General features: G+C 37.9%; 4 protein-coding genes across 4 annotated transcripts; all 4 read right to left on the bottom strand.

Moving 5' to 3' along the window:
• Window positions 1-519: 519 nt before the first annotated feature.
• Window positions 520-1,830, bottom strand: LOC114738970 (uncharacterized). The gene has a single exon (XM_028927035.1). The coding sequence runs from the start codon at window positions 1,828-1,830 to the stop codon at window positions 520-522; it is 1,311 nt and encodes a 436-aa protein (XP_028782868.1).
• A 1,845-nt stretch (window positions 1,831-3,675) lies between these two features.
• On the bottom strand, window positions 3,676-4,604 carry LOC114738948 (non-symbiotic hemoglobin 2-like). Its single transcript, XM_028927011.1, has 4 exons — window positions 4,507-4,604; window positions 4,261-4,375; window positions 3,936-4,052; window positions 3,676-3,810 (listed from the first exon to the last, which is right to left on the bottom strand). The coding sequence occupies exons 1-4, from the start codon at window positions 4,602-4,604 to the stop codon at window positions 3,676-3,678; spliced, it is 465 nt and encodes a 154-aa protein (XP_028782844.1).
• A 2,344-nt stretch (window positions 4,605-6,948) lies between these two features.
• On the bottom strand, window positions 6,949-9,884 carry LOC114738963 (mitochondrial intermembrane space import and assembly protein 40 homolog). Its single transcript, XM_028927027.1, has 5 exons — window positions 9,750-9,884; window positions 9,390-9,585; window positions 8,338-8,369; window positions 8,131-8,256; window positions 6,949-7,203 (listed from the first exon to the last, which is right to left on the bottom strand). Exons 2-5 carry the CDS (start codon window positions 9,484-9,486, stop codon window positions 7,024-7,026), a joined length of 435 nt encoding a protein of 144 aa, XP_028782860.1. The 5' UTR covers window positions 9,487-9,585; window positions 9,750-9,884; the 3' UTR covers window positions 6,949-7,023.
• A 2,183-nt stretch (window positions 9,885-12,067) lies between these two features.
• Window positions 12,068-17,950, bottom strand: LOC114738962 (uncharacterized). Its single transcript, XM_028927025.1, has 8 exons — window positions 17,739-17,950; window positions 16,108-17,558; window positions 15,226-15,344; window positions 13,950-14,540; window positions 13,505-13,817; window positions 12,939-13,104; window positions 12,575-12,677; window positions 12,068-12,426 (listed from the first exon to the last, which is right to left on the bottom strand). Exons 2-8 carry the CDS (start codon window positions 17,260-17,262, stop codon window positions 12,309-12,311), a joined length of 2,565 nt encoding a protein of 854 aa, XP_028782858.1. The 5' UTR covers window positions 17,263-17,558; window positions 17,739-17,950; the 3' UTR covers window positions 12,068-12,308.
• Between the last annotated feature and the right edge of the window lie 517 nt (window positions 17,951-18,467).

Genomic DNA, 18,467 nt, shown 5'->3' with positions numbered 1-18,467 from the left:
CCAGATCAATCAACTGGCAATCGGCCATCATACTCTGAAAATTAAGCACCCTTCTCATATCAACTGGTAGTCTGCCCATCTTCTCTTCATTTGACAAAACATCATTAAAATCACCCACGCAGAACCAAGCACCCTCAATTCCCTCTGCTATGCTTCTCAATTTGTTCCACACCAGCATCTTCCCTTCATCTGTAGGAGATCCATAGACGAAGGTAATATATTTAGGAACCTTTACCGTGTTTGAGACCACTGAAACATGAATTATGTTTGGTGAATTGTGCCACACATTCACCACCAAGTCTTTAATCCATAAAATTGCCATTCCTCCACTTCTACCTCTTGGCTCCACAAAAAAAGCCTCATCCATCTGACATTGTTCTTGAATTCTTTTCATCTTTTCACTTTTTATTTTTGTTTCCATTAGGAAGATTAATGAGGGTCTACTCTTCAGAACTTCCTCCCTCAATTTTTTGACTGTCAAGGCTCTTCCCAAACCCTGACAGTTCCAGGAAATTAGCTTCATTGATCCTTGGTGGCTGTTTGAGGCCAGCCACCAGGACCTTCAGCATCATTCATACTCAACTCCTCCAACACCATCCTGTCTTCTCCTTTCTTCTCTCTACTTCTGCCACCACCCTTTATCAGTGAATTTCTTCTATTTCCACTTCTTCGCATCTGTCTCTTAATAGCTCCAACGCTCCTCCTTCCTTCTTTTACTACCCTCTCCTCTTGAGGCATCTGTGTACATTCAAGAGGTTCATCAGGAAATGATAGTTTCCTCCTTTTAATGACTCCCTCTTCTTCTTCAAACTCCATTCCTCTCTTCAATCTTATTCTCTTTAAACTATCCATGACATCAGAGATTGGAGACGCAGCTCCATAAACCACTATTGCTTTAGTGATGTCAAAATTATTTTCCTCAGCCTTCTGCCCTCCTTCTTCTCCCTTCATGCTGTTTAGTTTCTGTACTTCACTTCCTCCTTTATTTACTTCAGTCTCTTGATCCAGTCTTGCATCAATCTCGGAGATGCTTGGTTTAATCAGCTTTTCAATTTCCCTGCTAGTTTCAACATTAATTGGGACCGTGACCTTATTCTTCTTCACTTCTAAGTTTCTGCTTTCCCCTTCCTGATTCTTCATCTTTGAACACTTCTCTTTTTCAACTATTATACTTCTCTCAGTTAGAGCAGGTCTATTAGCAGATATTTCAAACTCCTCCCACCCCATTGTCTCACAAATAGTCTGCTCTGTAATCATTCTAGCAGCTGGACTGCTTAGCCAGGTGCCAAACCTTCTAGATACATCCTCCTCCTCATCAGAGTGGTAAGGACAATGTTTCTGATCATGACCTATCCGACCACACCAGAAACAGAATTGTTGCAGTCTCTCATACTTAATCTTGATCCACACCGGGTCCATGTCAGGTCTCGGTGTCCATATTCCAGTGATCAGTGGTTTTCTCAGGTCCACCACCACCCTTGCCCTTAGGAAGCTTCTGGTCAACAGATTACCTCTTCTCGGATCTTCGATCATCACCACATTACCAACCATTGAACCGAGTATCCTCACATTCTCAATATCCATAGCCTCCTCTGGCAGATCATGAAATTGGATCCAAAACGGGCAACTATGGAAATCTACTTCACTAAAGGTCATAAAATCCTTCCATATTTGAATATTAAGCAACTGACCTTGTATAGACCATGGTCTTCCTTTCAGAATCCTCATACGGTCCTCCGCTCGACGGAATTCAAATATGAACGCATTTTGATCCACATCAGTAATCTCCAGATCTTCATTCTTCGTGAGATTCCATCCTTTGCGAATCATCTATAAAACCGTCGTTTTATTCATATTCTTCATAGACATTAATTTTCCAACTAATGCTCCACCGAACAACTTCCTCTGATTCTTATTCTTCCAAACCAGCTTCGCTTCCAGACCTTCATTCTGGTTCTCGTTTCGTCCGTCAAACATCTTCTTCTGCGTATCTTCCTCCATATTTTCTACCTCCGACACTCCAATCACCAATCCTCACTTTGTCGAGAAGTCGCAATGAACGAGCTACTCGACTCTCTTTTAACTCCGTCGCAGTGGGCGGCGGAGATCTCACTGAAAGGCGGCAAGAAGAAAAACTGCCGTAACTAACTCTCACAGGGAGAGAGAAAAGCTCTCACGTGGAGAGAGAAGATAAATAAGGTCTCATATTAAGGACCGGAAGTAGTACTTTCAAAAGAACGTTTTTGTTTTTTTTTTTTGTTGGCCAATTCAAAGTTACATTCTACCTTGGCTCATATTCTCGAAATACCATGTCATCTGTTTGGGGGATATACTACCTACGGTACTACGATACGCATTGGCCGAAAAAATTATTACTACCCCCGGCTTCTTGATAAAGTCTGTTTGACTTCTGTTTTAATTTTAAATATAATATTTTAATTTTTTTTGTATTCATTTATTTTTTGAAGATATTTCTTATAATAATACTAGTTTTAGCCAATACACTTGATTAGTAAGAATATTTTAGAAAACACAACACCTATTTATTACAAATAATTAATTTAATTAGTTTTGTTAGTCTACCTAAATTAGTCATATTACAATAAATTTTTCCCTACCCAACGTTTGGGAGGAAAGAAAATTGAAAAAATCACAATTAAAAACTCTGAAATTTAAAAAATACAGATAGAGACCAATGACAACTTTATTACAATTTTTGATAATAATAATATGCTATGAAGTTGTCAAAACTCATAATGAAGTTGTCACGAATCCTTATCTACGTTTTTCAAATTCCAAGATCTTTTTTGTGATTTTTAAAAAAAAATTGTGGTGATTTTGGGAATGGCCCGAAAAGGAGAATGGGAAATAAAGAGTCAAGGACTGCCGGGTTTCAATTGAAGAGGCCGGGGGTTGGAAATTGTGACTGGGAAAACGCGTCGTATTCAAGTAGGATGAGATTGAGATGAGGTCGCTTTGTAACTGCTTAATTAGCCTCTCTTAATAATTAATGGCCTCTTTTGTCTAACTCTTGTGTGTTACTCTTCTTATCTTATTTACAAGTCACTTTTAATATGTTTTATACTAATAAACTAAAAACTTAAATTTTATGAACTTTCGTTTAAAATTCAACAATTTTTTAACTTTTTTCTTATTTAAAATCCCTTATATAAACAAAGTCAACACAATATTAAATGAAAAATAAAATCATACATTCATATAAAAAAATATATGACTAAAAAATGCCTTCTTTCTTTGTAAGTAGAATAACACACACATTGGATTAGGTTCTTTGCATTTCATTTGCATGTGATTCTTAGACTCGAGTTGGATAATGCTGTACTCAACCGGCTATGGCCAGAGAAATGTATGTCCACGTCAGCATACGGTCTTATTCTTGAATTTACGACAATTCAGCATCACATAAATTTATCCTCTTATTGCCTTAAGGAAAATCGATAAAAATGTTCACGCAATACTATTTCAAGCAGAGGCAAGTTATACCATAACTTTCTAAAGCTGAAGCGCAATATTGTCAAGTGATTCAAATAATAAAATCCCATATTTATTCTTTTTCCATTGCATCCATAAAATTTTTTTAAAAAAAACTCGGTTTACAGTAAGCTTCCAAAAGCAGATTATTCTCTGATCGAACCTTCATCATCACCTAATACACTAAGCATTTTTCATTCCCTTCTTGATTTTAGCTGACAGCACATCATATGCTTTGGCCCATGCATTGCCCAGCTCCTCGTTCCACTTCGCTCCCACTCCTTCTTTTATTGTTTTTAGCATTGCCTCCCTCAGCGCCTACAAATCAAAAATCAGCTTCACTTCATCACTAGCTCATCACGAAGAAAAAAAATTAGATGACCAAGTTTTAATTATACATATTTATTAAGAGCATATTACTAGTTCTAATTACTTTGCATCACCTCGAAATGAGAATCAATAACTCCTTTTTGAACATGCACAGAACTCATCTGCTTCAATGTAGCATCTTCTATCACAATATCTCCTTTCTCTCGTAGTTGAATGGCTGATTCAAAAGTCTAAAAATCCACAAATCATAGTATTTACACATTAATTGTAGTATGTATGTCTTTGTTTTAAAACCTTCGAGATAGTCTTGTAATACAAGTGGGACAAACAAGAGAGGATAAAAATTAAATTACAAGTAAGAAGCACAGGAAGGGATCCATTCTTTTCATTAAAGGAAACATTTCTATGTTAGTTTCTGTAGTACTTTTATAAACTTACCAGCTTAAAAACCTTCATGGCCTGGGCCTCTAGCTGCGGGTTATTTTTGGGAACTTCATTTGCGTCCTTCAGGAAAGGAAACATGTCTTTTGCCGCGGGTAAAATCTCCAACAACCTATTCAGTTGAACCAAAAAAAATAAGAAACGAGGAAAGACATTTAATACATTAGCAAATTAAATGAAATGGAGTTGAAGAGGAAGGTAAAATAAAAAAAAATGAGGTTATATATCGCAATAGACAATTACAGGGCGTAGAAACGAATACTGTGGTGGGAAAAGTTTTTTGTCAAATCTTCCCAAGAGCTTTTGACTAGAGCCTCTTCCTTCTCAGTGAAGCTAGCCATTGATAAACTTAATTTGCTTTATGGTGTTCTGAAAACACAAAGTTAGTCTGTGTAAGGATTTTGAAAGCAAACTCACACTTTGATAATTGAGGCAGATCGTGTGAAGAACAATGATCGATTTTTTAGAGCATTCAAATGATCTGGCTTTGGAATACAAGATATTGGATGATGATAGGCATAGGAATGCTCATTAGTGCGTCTTCGTTTTGGTCTGTTTTCTCTTTCTTTTTGAACATTTTTCTCATTTGTATGCAAAGTAAATAAAGCAGTAGTGCCTGTCACCCCACTAGAATAATGACTCTGTATTTGTTTCTTCGAAAACTAATTAACGGCCTTGAAGGTAGACATATTTTGATCACAGAAAATTACATGTTCTCTCTAGGCAAAACTAATTAATTGACATGAACCTGGCCAAGCCAATCACACTTTCGACTTGCCACATGACGCATTGAACTCTTTCCCGGGGGAGTGAATGCTTCTCCAAGAGTATGAGTGACAAAAATTGTTTTATGACAATTTCATTATATAATTGCACGAGGAAATAGAAAATTGATTGAAATCACATTCTTACCTTGATTGCATGAGAATTCTATATTTGCGTTGACATACGGTTATATTGATGATGTCGCTGAATACATGTAACTTGTATTTCCTTGTTTTTCCCTTTCTTGTAGGGTGAATGTATGTAAAAGAATTTTAAGTTCATCTCAGTTATTATAACCATTTTTAACGAAAATCAAAGAAATAAATCCAGTAAAATTATTTAAAAAATCATATTTACTCCCATATTACATGTGTTTAGTGGGATTATTCTTCCCAAAGAACAATAAAATTGAGGATTCAGCAGAATAATCTGGAACTGCCATGATCAAGCTTTGGTGGAAGTTCAACGGATGCCCGAGGGAGATCTAAAGGGGAAGGCACATGCAAAATATTACAGAATAATAAAAATAAAAAGACAACATGATTAAGCAGAGTCTCAGACGAATTGTTGAAAAATCTCAAAGTGAATGACGAGTGAACAAATTAAACGATGAGGGGAAAAGCCCTAGCTCCTAACAGATGAAAGTAGGTACATACCAAATCAAAGGGTGTTAATTAATTGTGGATGGCCTCACCAGATTGAACCTTATAACTGGTAATGTTGGTTGAAGGGGGCGTGTGGAGCATTTTATAACGAGATCAACAGTGTGTTGGTGCGTTTCTTTCTGCATGATGTGCGCTTTGCTTCTTGGTGCGTTTCTTTCTCCAACTTGCGTGCACATACTTTGATCAAAATCAATCAACTATGACTGGCCTTAAATCTCATCCCTGTTGGTCAGAATAATTCATACATTTTATAATTTCTTATTAATTCTCTTATGTCATATTATAAATTTAAATTTAAAAGTTTAAAATTCCCAAATCACAGTATTCACACGTTAATTATATATGGCATGGTATGCCATCATTAAAAAAAAAAAAAAAAGTGGGGCTAAACATTGAGTCACAGTAGCTTACCACGTTTGCTCTCATTACCACAATTTCATGTACATGCCTGACTTGAAAAATCCTGGAACAGGTGAGTTAAAAAAACCACTTAATTGCAGGGGTGTGTTCCTTATGGGACTCGAGTGAGTCATCTTTAACGCATTGCTAACTTGTGCTTATGGTGCCCAGAGTTGCGAGGTTGGAGGGTAAGCGGTGCTTTGCTTTTCTGAAGTCCAATTGCAGCAAACCGAACGGCCCCAAGACGTGCGTGCATGTAAAGGATTATATTGACTGGTAAATAATGGTGCGAATGCAATCATACGCGAACAGGTCTACGTAAAACAAAGCACCACATAATTCACTCTACCACGAATGATGCTGTATCTATATTAACTTCGTGATGCTTGTGGTGTCAACACAGTTACTTCTCAGATGTCTTGGTCTTGGCCATGAAAGTAATTGCATGTCTGTGACTACTTCGCTGCTGTGCAGCCGTATGTCGCATCACCTGCGAGTACTTTTCCATACGAATTCAGTAATTCACCAGTCCATCATATGTGGACTCAAATAATAATCCATCATCCGCTCTACATTATTATGAATATCGCTTCCCAACACACCATGAACTCCTAACACTGTTGTAAATCAATTCCACACGCTATCTTTGCTCTTCTCTATACCGGAATCTCTTCACCTTTTAAGTTCAAACCGTTATTTTGTCACCTTTAGTCTAAATTGCACACCCTCTAAATTTTGTTAAAATAACCCTTTCATCGGTTTAGCTATCCTAATTACTACCTCTGATCCTAATTATAAGACTTTGTTTGTAATCTACAAATGAGATCTTATAAATAGGACTAGAGGTAGTATTAACTAAGCAAGATCCAAAAAAATTCGGCAAGAACTCGGTCCACAGCTGTTTGAATGGCAAAAGAACTGGACTCTTCCTTTAAAGCTTGGGTTTGGGGTTTCGAGATTCTCTAGACCATGTGGGAGGGATTATCTTGTATTCTTGGGCTGGTTCCGTCTCTTCAACTTCACCTTCGTTTAGAATGTCTTCGGGGAAAGCATTTGGATTGGCTTTGATGCAGTTCTGGAGAGCAACAAATGGATGTACACAGTCTGATCCCTAAGACATGAGAGAAAACAGCATAATTCAGCACTAAATTATAATGAAGAAAATATAAAGGAAGAACGAGCATTTCAAAGCTACTTAATTGGTTGGCACATGTAGTTTAAAGCATACCACCATTAGAACTCTGAACTCCCGAAACAGTATGATTTGTGTCAACCAATATGATATAATGATAAACCAAAAATAGTACTCCATGCAAAAAAGGTATAACTGGGAATCTTTGTGATTATTGATGACATTTTTGGTTCATAGAAAATGAGAAATGTGAAAGGATACGGGTCATGGACAGTCATACCCGGGAAGCATTTGACAAATTGCTACCTAACATCCTATGGTAGCATGAAAATCAATGTCATGATGTGGGACACCAATATACAAGATATTATGGCGTACAAAAATGTCCATGTCTAGCATGACAATAGGAACTGTCACAAAAAGAATGCAGTTGGTATTTCATAAATGTCAATTGAGCCCTTAAAGACGAGATATGAGAGGATGAGAAGCTTATTTTGGTGACCTTTTGAGTGGCATGAAATGATTGCGTAACCCCTTAAATGGTGTGATCAAATGAAACTATAACATGTTGGACGATATCCATCATCTTGAATATCAAATTAACAAATACAGAAATCACAGATGACAACTTTAATCCACGATATCAGATCAAAATGAAAATATGGCAAGATACCAAATGCCTCCTGAAATATCGTCCATCTCTACTGCAAGGTAATCAAAACTACAAGCAACTGTAACGCTCACTTAAAATCAAATTGAAAGACAAAGACCATCCCACTGCTCCCTGCTTCTCATTTCATGAATAATACATGAATAAGAACAGCTATTTCTCAGAATAAATCCATTGACTAAATAGGAGAATTATTGCCCTAGGTGCCAAGTTGCTAATCACCCATTTCCAGGTACCTTCTCCTCAGCAGTGCTCTTGAGAAAACAAAGGAACGCCTCTGAAAACTGGTTTCCACATGGACCACTTCGTAAGTCAGCTATGCAAGGGCATTCCAAAGCTTTCTTAGCTTTTACCTCAACAGACTGAAATTAGAAAAATTCAATTTCATTAACTCAAATTGCATGTTGGAAGCACGTAAACTCACATGTTAGGAATGAACCAACCTCTGTCCCTTCATTTCCATAAGCTACAGCATCTGTAATTAATGAAAACAGGTAATCACCCATCACAGTTCCAATCATCTACAAATTTAGTGCCAAGATGAAACAACGATACTGATTCACAGCATGCTAATTTGTTATGGTACAAAGAAATTAAAGAGAAAGGAGAGACTGTATTTGACTCGCATTCAAAACTATTTATTACAATAAACTCTAATTTAACGTATTCCCCAAAGGAATTTTGTCTGCGTGAATAATTACTGATTCTTACTTGAACATAGATTTCAACTATTCAGGTTTTTGGCAGCATTTAATAACAGGATGACACCATGACAGTGAATCAGCAATAGCAATTGCCAGTTGTGCCAACTGCCGGTCAAGGCAACAGTAATCAAAATGGTTCATCTTTCAATAGGGATAGAAGCTAAGAACTGAACACTGATGAGGAGGTATTGCCTGGCAGCTATAAAGCATTGATCTCAGAAACAACACTCTCAGATATGGATCTTTATACTCAAATTCAAACCAATACAACACAACATTTCAAACTTCTTATGAAGACTATATATCTCATTATTCTGTACTATTCTTATTCTTATCATATCATGTATATTCGTGTCAAAGTTGACGTTTTAGCTCGGCAACAGGCCGGCTCACACAGAAAAAGGATCTGAAGCGATACCGGCACTGCAATGCCAAAGGATAATTAGTACGAAATGCAATATGAAATATCATATCTTATTTGATACAAGTGTCATACATGAACAGCATAAAACTTTGTTTTTGCGGGGATAAAAACGGTGCTTTATAGACAATATGTGAAATTGTCCGTGAACTGTAATTAGAGAGAAAACATTACACTAGTGGTTATGAATCAACAATGGGTAAGGAGGCTGGAAAATTAGAAAGTGCAAAAGCTGAGAGCCCACAACTTCAACTAGGCATTTTGACAAACACGCGAAGCCAATAAACTTTGACGAGCTAGTGAATAATCTGAATTTGGCAATCGAGCATAGCACATTACGATACAAAGTTAGAAAGGAAAAGGAAAGAACCCGCAATGGCAGTTTCCAAGGAAGTGGAGTTTGACTTGGTAGTTTCATCTTTGACAGCAGCAGCAGGAGCAGCGTCAGCACTCATTGTTTGGCCCATCTTCGAATCTTCGAAAGATATCAATAGTGACCCAGTCACAGCATTCAACGAAGCAGGCTTTTGGGTGCTTGCTCCGTAACGAATCAATCCCGAGTGAATCTTATTTCAAATAGCTTCTCAGTAAGATATAAGGAAAACTCACTCGCGCTCGAAACGCTGGAATAGTAATAACAAGAACAGGTAAAATTGTCCGATTAAAATACACTATTTGGGTCAAAATGTAATTTGATAAATCAAAATATAACGAGAAATTAAAAAAAGACCTGAATCCGGAGGGAGAAGTGGAATTCGGAAATGGCAGAATAAGGTGGTTTTTGAAGGATGCGTGATCCGATGGCTTCGATGTGGCAGCCTGTGCGGAGTAATAAATACCTAGTGCTCCTGCCTGGGCTTTTCCCGTTGCGTTAAGACTCACAGACGAGGGCAGAAAGAAGTAAGTTCTTTTTTCTTTTTCTTTTTTTCCCCTTGGTTTTAGTTTTTAGGCTGTTCTTCTGCGGTAAAAAAAAAAAAAATCACATACAAACTGTTGCTGTGGTTTTGAAAACAGAGCAACACAATCAGCATAATAAAGCTTCATCCCTTGCAGTCTGGCACAGGTTACAGTCAATGGTTGTCAAAAGTCAAAGTAGTTATCCAAAGTCAAACTGCAAAATCAATTACGTCCGCCCAATTAGTCTTCTAACAACAGAATTATATTTGCATTAACTGGATACTGAATAATAAATTGAAAAATCCAAGTCCACTATAAAGCTCTCCCAGCCAACAAAACACGTGCGAGTCAAGTCGTCTTGCCTCTTGGAAAATCCAATAATATGGATGCTCTTACGTTATTCCACCGGCGAGTTGAGACTACCTGCTTCCCCTACAATTCGATACCAGCAAGCACCAGTTCTGGGATTTAAGTGCCCCTCCCTCACCACCTCCAAAGCCGCATCTATTATCATCAAGAGCCAATTCTCGACTTGCCCTTCAGAATTAGCCGCGAATCTATCTTGTGCAGCTAGCCATATGAAAATTTATATCTATTATGCACTTTTAACTTCTAAATTTTACTCCACATTTTCTCAGCAGCTCCACGGTTAAAGTTTTTCCAAAAACCATTTGAAAGTTCTGTGCTTGTGTCCATTTCCTGCATTATGGCGAGCATTTTGCAGGCATACGGAGCACAACATTTTTTTCATCCAAAATCCAATTGCAACGACTGTTGAATCAATCATATGATCTGACTGAACAACACCATCACATAATAAACCCAATCGATGGAAGAATGCCATAAACTACTAATAACTTCCTAATCCACTTCGTCATCGCTGCAGGAGGAAGAATGGGAACTTGACTGTTTGGACAACGGGTCAAGACGTTGATGACCCGTACGAGATCACCGTTGTAGGAGACTAGATTATCTAAGTTTTTCATGATGAATCATCCATAATCTGAGAAAAGGTGTGGAATTTGGTTTTCAATTTTGGACAGGAAGAAGTTTTCGTTCAACCGCATTGGAAAAACTGCCAGTGCTACGCGTCACCGACAGCGAGGGCGACGACTAACTTTTAGTTCAGTCTTGATTTATCTCCCTCCGTCTTCTTTGTGAAGTAAGGGAATGAAGGCATGAGAGAGGGTTGAGGAACATTTGCTCGATAGACGAAGGAGGAACAAGAGATGAGCAGACAGGGGGAAACGAAATTATTGAAACTGAAATCTTATTAAAATAATAATAACGTAAATTAAGTAAATGCCAGTTAGGATTAAAATATGAGAGTTAGTTAGCCGAAGCATAGATGATGTGGTTCTCTAGATATGGGTGAGAATTTCTGTCAGGGAAGTCCAAATCACAAAATAAGAAAGCTACCTTATAAAAGCTATAATACAAAGCAACTACTACCTCTTTTTCCTATATTTAATATAAAAGCTAGTGAATTAATTTGAGTAGGATAAAAAAATTAGTTAAGTTAGTTATTTATAATAAATATTTGTTATTTTTTCTAAAATATCCTTACTAATCAAATATATTGGCTAGAACTATCATTATTATAAGAACTATCTTAAAAAAAATAATAAATATAAAAAAACAAAATGAATTAGAATCTTATATTTAAAATCAAAATTAAAAAAAAACTCATATTAAGAATTGGGAAGATAGTAATTTATATCTGAAAAAACAACGTCCAACTTCTCCGGTGATCTGTTGTTCCAATAGAATAACAATGAGAAAAACAAGATCAACTTCTCCTCACTCTTCACTGGGCCATTCCTCCACTGCCCCTCCGTTGAGCTGAAATGGCGTAGTATTTTATTTTTTTCACCCCTTACTCCTTTTTCACTTTATTTTTTCATCAAATGTTGATCACCTCTTTTGTTGTCCAACATCACTCCTCTTCTCTCTCTCTCTCTCTCTTCTCTTTTTGCCAAACTCCTCCATTCTTGTCCTGAGCTGATTATTTGTAATTAATATATAGATGATTTATCGCACTTCTTTAAAAAAATACTTTTACGATTTAATGATTAAAATTTAATACTTAAAAATAAAAATATCCCTAGGCCAATAAAATAAAAATATCACAATACATAGGGAAAAAAATAATTAAATATAGGAAAGAATATGGAGGCCGACTATTTATTTACGCAAGAATGATGAATCAGCAGCGCCATCGTTAATCCAATTATACAATTCACAGTGTTCAATGTATAATAAGAAAAACAGACAGCTACTGAACACTCTACAGATAAGAACCTGAGGGTTTAAGAATCAAGATTTACTCCCTCAGATCCTACCACCTTATCAATTTTACGTTTCTCTTTCCCGTGCCCTTTGAACTTCCTCTTTACACAATGGAATATGCTCGGATCACCTCCACAATAGGTGCTCGGCATAAAGGGCACTTTCCTCCACCACGAACTAATTCATTGGCACATTTTGAACAAGTGCACATGTGACCACATCTGCAAGGTAAAGGATATCAGACCATTGCATCTTACGGTCACAAATAGAATAGAGATTACATCCCACTAAAATAAATTACAAAAAGAAAAAACTGAGTTTGGGTTTTTGTATTCACTAAAAAGTAAGAATGCATCATGCATACAATACCTGTACAAAAGCGAATCAATATGGCTATCACAACAAACACAACAAGTTCCTTTTTTTACATGGCCCCATTTAGACCCATCTTCAGATGTCTCGGCGCCCATTCCTGCAAGGTCGAATTAATATCATATCAATAACTCGAGGTAAAGAATAAACACAAATAAATAGCTGTTAAAGGAAATGTAACCAATATAACTTCATCATCTATAATGAAAGTAGGTTCTTTCCTCCAAAACACAAGACCCACAACGAAGAACGGGGGGGAATTAAATATGGACCCAAAAAATTGAAGAAAGGAATTCTACCGCAACCAAAAAGGGGAAAAAAATTAAATAAGGTCCTAAAAAATGTATGGAAAGAATCATACCACTTTCACCCGCTGAACGATTCAGCGCTGCAGACACTTCCTGTCTGACAGAGCGTTGTAACTCCAGCTGCATATCCATGCAAGCCTCCAACATCCTCTGCATGTGATTCATGCCTTGCTGAAGTCTTGCCATATCTGATCTCAAATCATTGATTATCTCCCATTCCTACCCCGAAAACCAATCAGTATCAATACCCATAACCTTGCTTGAGCACCAAGTTCAATACTTACGTAGTATGAAGGCATTTATAGGTACAGACTAAATTTACAATATCTTAATAAACAGAAGGAGTAGGATTGAGAGCCCAGATTGATTATCTACCCAGGGCAAAAAAAGAAGAAGAAGAGCCCAGGTTAATATCTCAACCAACTTCTAATTGCTTTCTTGTTCCCAGAAAAAACTCACTAGTAACTATCAATGATTTCAAATAAAAAGAAAAGCAATGCACTTTCCTTTTCCACATAGACATTCAAGAGGAAACAAATTTCAGTAAACATGCAGTGATCTTTTAAAAGCTAAGTTGAAGAAAGAAGGGAGAAAACAAGGCCAACGTAAGTAGACTCACAATTTCAGACCGATGCATGCTATGGCGAGACCATCCAGTCTGATGCAAGTCCTGGTGCCAAAGCGGTTGAGGTGGAGGAACTGGCGGAGATGGCAACACTAGAGAAGGCCTATTAATAGCATCATGTTGAGCCCCATTTCGTTCATCTGCCTGTTGTTCAGGATCCCCGTCAGGTGAGGCAGGAGCTGGTGTTGGCAAGTTTCTGTGCAAATCCCAGTCAATAGGTGCACGGTTTTGCCTTTCCACGTATGACTGGATTAATTGGTCCAGACTTTCACGGAAACCACTGCGAAGAAGATTGGAAACACTTCTCCTGAAAAAGGCAAAAATGCATCAACTATAACCCTGCTTCCTTCAAGAAACATAAGCCAGTAGATCAAATATCAAACTAAGGTTTGAAAGACTGTTTATATAAAGCCTTCTCTGAAACAAAAGAAAGAATTACCTGCTCAAAAGTTCTCTAAGCTCCATGCTATATACATTATCATCCTCTGGTGGATGAAACCTATTGAATCTCCTAAAAGGAACACCACGTCGATTCCTTGGAGGACCAGAGGGCTCTTCAGACCAATTACCAGCAGCTTCCCTTGAATTATCCTGATGCCAAATTCCCCGAGCTTCTCGTGGATGAGCATCTTCCCCTTCAACATTTATTGGAGAATCATGCCGCCAATCACTTGCAGCCCTTCCATCTCTTAATTGATTCAACGGACCATAAGCTCTCCGTGGCCAATTTCTACGACCATCTTCAGTAACTTGTTCCTGCCAGTTTCCCCCTTGATTACTAGTTTCTTGCCAACTCATACTCTCACTAGTGCTACTTTCGAAAGCTCCTGTTTGATCAGCCAACTGCTGCACATCAGTTTCCAGGCTCCTAACCTGCCCTTGTTCATAAATTTCGTGCTGGGCATCTGTTGAATTGTTTTCTTGGTTCACATCACTTCTGGTTTCGCTGCTATTACTATTAGACATGGCATCAGAATTGCTGCTAGCTTGACCACGAACAATATTTTCTAATCTTGAGCGAAACCCTTCTCTGAATTGTCAAAGAAAGAGCATCACTAAGAATCATAACACATGCAACTTTTGCCTCAAAAATAATCTTCAAGATTATTCCTTTTTCTTTTTCTGTGAACAAATTTACCATAGATAGATACCAGAGATGCGGCAACATGTTAAAAAGGAAACTTCTTGATATATTCAGATGACACCAAATTGAACTGAATTTTAAAAAGGAAAAAGAAACACACCAAGTGAGCAGACTAGGTACACATCTCAAGTCTTGTTGAATTGCAAAACATAAATATGCAAATGTCACTGCTTATTGATGAAACTTATGGGCATGACCCAAAGTACTACTGCGTTCAAGTAAAGGCTTAACGGATCAGGGTAAATAGAAATCATATAGAAATGCTCCCATAATCACTCCCGGAGGTATCTAAAAAATGTTATTCAGTTGATACTTGATAAGAATCAAAAGAAGTGAAGTTACAAACTTAAACGATAGAACATCAAGCAAATTTCAACTTTCTGAAATAAAATCTGAATCACTGAGACACCGACGAGAGGCCACCTAAATTGGCAAAAGAGAAGGCCGACCCAGAAAAAATAAATAAATAAATAAAAGGACCAAATGGTACCATATTCTAAAAGGAAAAGGAAGAAGAAATTAAATCCTAATTTTAAGAAGAAAAGAATGTCCTCAAGTCTTGGATGCACACCTTAAACCAGAGACTGTGTGACGTTGTCTTAACTGAACTAATTCATTTGCTGCCACAGAAGGAGGTCTCTCGTCTTCTATAGTTCTTTCATTTCGGAGGAATCTACCTCTGAGTAATGACTGGAAAAGTATTTATGTATCAATAGTCAAGTTACAACAAGCAGAAGCAGAAGTTTGAGGTTATATAATTTAAAATTTTTAAAAATATAATATAATAAAAAAGCGCTAAGCCAAACATTTCATTGCAGTCACATGATTTACTATGTTTTTACAGAGAAATTAATTGAAACAAATAACAAAATATCAAAATGACAACAAAAATATTAATTATGGTTCACATGATGATGAAAGTAGATCTACAATAAATTCAATTTGACATTCTAAGAATCAAAAGAATAAATAAATTAAAAAGGAAATTATCAGCAACAATAATTTGTGTGGATGTGAAAATCACAATATATGCAGAAATATAATAGACACCCGTACATAATCCTACAATCTCAGTCAAGTTTAAGAAGCTATGTATAGTGATTTCCAAACCAATATGTTACAGAGGGCAGGAGCACTGATCCATATTCTATCATTTCTGTTCAGCATCCTCTGTTAATAACAGAACCAGTGACAATTTTAACTATATCAAGGGGCCAAGCAAGGAAAATATTCAGAGCAGATATATCAGAACCGAAAGCAAACATCAGCAGAATATTCAGTATCAAGAGAATCACTGCACATTTCAAAACAGTTTCATATATGGCCATCTGAATAGAAATGCTGATTGCAAGAGGCTCATGCTATATTTTTCAATTCTTCTACGTCATGATTCCAACCATGCAAAGACATTGCAAGGAAGTTAATTTCAACTCTAAGAGAAAATCCAACAGACCTGAATGCGGTTACGATGAGCAAAATCAGAAACAGCACGGTGCTCCAACAAACCCTGCAGCTCTCTTTGTCTTTCCCTTTCAACCCTCACAAGCAAATCAACCAAAGCTTGTCGTCCACGCAACCTCAACAAATCTCTGCGTACATGCTCTGGCTGGCCATCATCATGATCAGTTAACAATCCATCACGGACTCTCTCAACTCGAGAGCCACTTTCAGTGGGTTGACTATCCCTCCGGCTCCCACGAGAACCTCGCTGTTGACTTGTCATTTGCACCCACTCCCTGACAATTCTCACCCTTTCACGCTCTGTTTCACCAAGCCACTCTGCTCTGCGATTATTGTTTCTTTGACTTGCATCAGATGAATGATCACTGATGCCACTTTCCATCCATCCCCGCACAATCTGCCTAACTCTCTCCCTCTCAACCTCACCAAGATCAGGAGATTGCTCCCTGCTAGACCCATTATGGTCGCCATTTTCATGCCTTGATTGAATCTGATCATGCGACCAAGTACCATAATCATTTTCACTTTCACTTGCATCCACCAAACTCCCCTGATTCTCACTTCCCCGACTATCTGAAATGGTACTTGATCCGTTGGCATTAGAATCAGCAATCCTTTGTTGACGCAGCCTTTCCCTCATCCTTTCATGCGCCCGACTAAGCAAGTGTTCATCCTCCAATTCACGCCACATCTGAAGAATTGCAGAAGCCTGAGTGTTGGGCCTCTCTACAGCCCCCTCCTGGCCAGAAGTTGGAGTCTGTGATCCCCTCAAAAAAGAGGAGTCCAACATTGAGACTGTGTGCAACCCAGCAAGTGCCATCAACTCAGACTCCCGATTCCTTCTCTCAATTGTAGTTATCATCTCTTGGGCCTGGTGGGCAGCCCATCTGCTCAAAATCCGTGAGTGGCGCCGGCGTGCAGCTGATGACTCTGCTAAATCATCCCCCTCAAGATCAGATCTTCTCCTCCTCCTAGCTAGCTGATCACCCTCATCATCCTCCCCATCCTGAGTCCGGGCAGAACTACATGAAGCAAAGGACATGCAATCATCCAAGTGGCCCCGCATAAAGTCCTCCAGCCCACGTTCAAAGTCAGTATGGGCATCAGTGGATTCAGGCTTCTGTTGTAGCGGTTGAAAATCTGCCATCTTCGCCCAAATATTTACCCTCACCACCACCCTCAAAACCCAATTTATATTCCTCTGTCAATCCCCCGTTACAAGCACACCCTAAACCACCATTTGAGAAGCCTAAAATCTAAACAAACACAAAGAAGAGGGCAGCTAAACCACCATTTCAATCTCTCGGAAACCGAAAAGGAAGAGAAAAAAGAAAAAGAAAAAGGGGAACCACAATCTGAGCGACAGACTCATGGGAAAGTGGGGGAGAAAAAAACGGGTTGGTTCAATTAAATTAAAATTGAAAGTCGCACACATACCCGCACCTGATAAATTACAAGAGTCAAAATCCAACAAATAAAACCAAAATTGAGACAGATAAAAAACGATATGAAGATAACGCACTGAATTAAAATACAATTGGGATCATGAACAAGAAAAAGAGACAATGTACAAATTAAGTGGCGAAGCTAGGGCAGGAGGGAGTGCCAAAGAAGAAGACGTACCTTAAACAGGCAAAGTGAAACAAACCCTATCGTGTGGTTGTTCAGAATGGGGAAATGTTAAGATTGTGAAAGACGCAGTAAGTGAGAAAGAGAGGAGAAATGAGAAACGCGACGATGCGAGAATTTATACGAGACAAATGAGGAAGGGGAAGAAAGGGGAGAGAGAGAAGATAGAGATTTACAATTTTATTATATTTTGCAGAATGGGAGGGAAGAGAGAAGAGGCGGAGGGAGGGCGTATGAGTTCCTAACACGTAATGGGATGGCCATTAAACTTGATTTCCCTGCTTTTAGCTGAATATCTATTATTTGCTCGCCATGTGTCACCAATATAGTTGGGGCCAGTCGTAATCCCCTCCCCCGATTCACCACACCGCTAATTTCTTTCCCCACCAAGACTGCCCTCCCAGCACAAATTGTTTCAAGCTCCCATTCATCCAATATATAATACTTCAGTGTTCTTTTTTATATTTTCTACTATGAATTATAAATTTTTTCTTTGTTTTGTCATCTTTCTTTTGGTTAATAAACAGGGTTTCATGTAATCTATTTTTGGCCTCACGAAATAATGCAGGTTCTTGTTGTGATTGTTATTTTTATTTTTTTCATTGAAGCCTCTTTGAATTTCAAGCTTCTCGCCTCAGTAAATAGATTCTGTGATAGAATAATAACTCCAATAAGAGGATAGCAAAACAAAAATAATTAGTCCTTTGATGCGAAAATGTCATT

The sequence above is a fragment of the Neltuma alba genome, unplaced genomic scaffold, assembly GCF_004799145.2.
Source record: "Neltuma alba isolate B1F8T4 unplaced genomic scaffold, ASM479914v2 tig00013730_pilon, whole genome shotgun sequence".
NCBI classification, from domain to species: domain Eukaryota; kingdom Viridiplantae; phylum Streptophyta; class Magnoliopsida; order Fabales; family Fabaceae; genus Neltuma; species Neltuma alba.
Note: the sequence above shows the minus strand (reverse complement) of the source record. Positions and strands in the feature narration are given on the sequence as shown.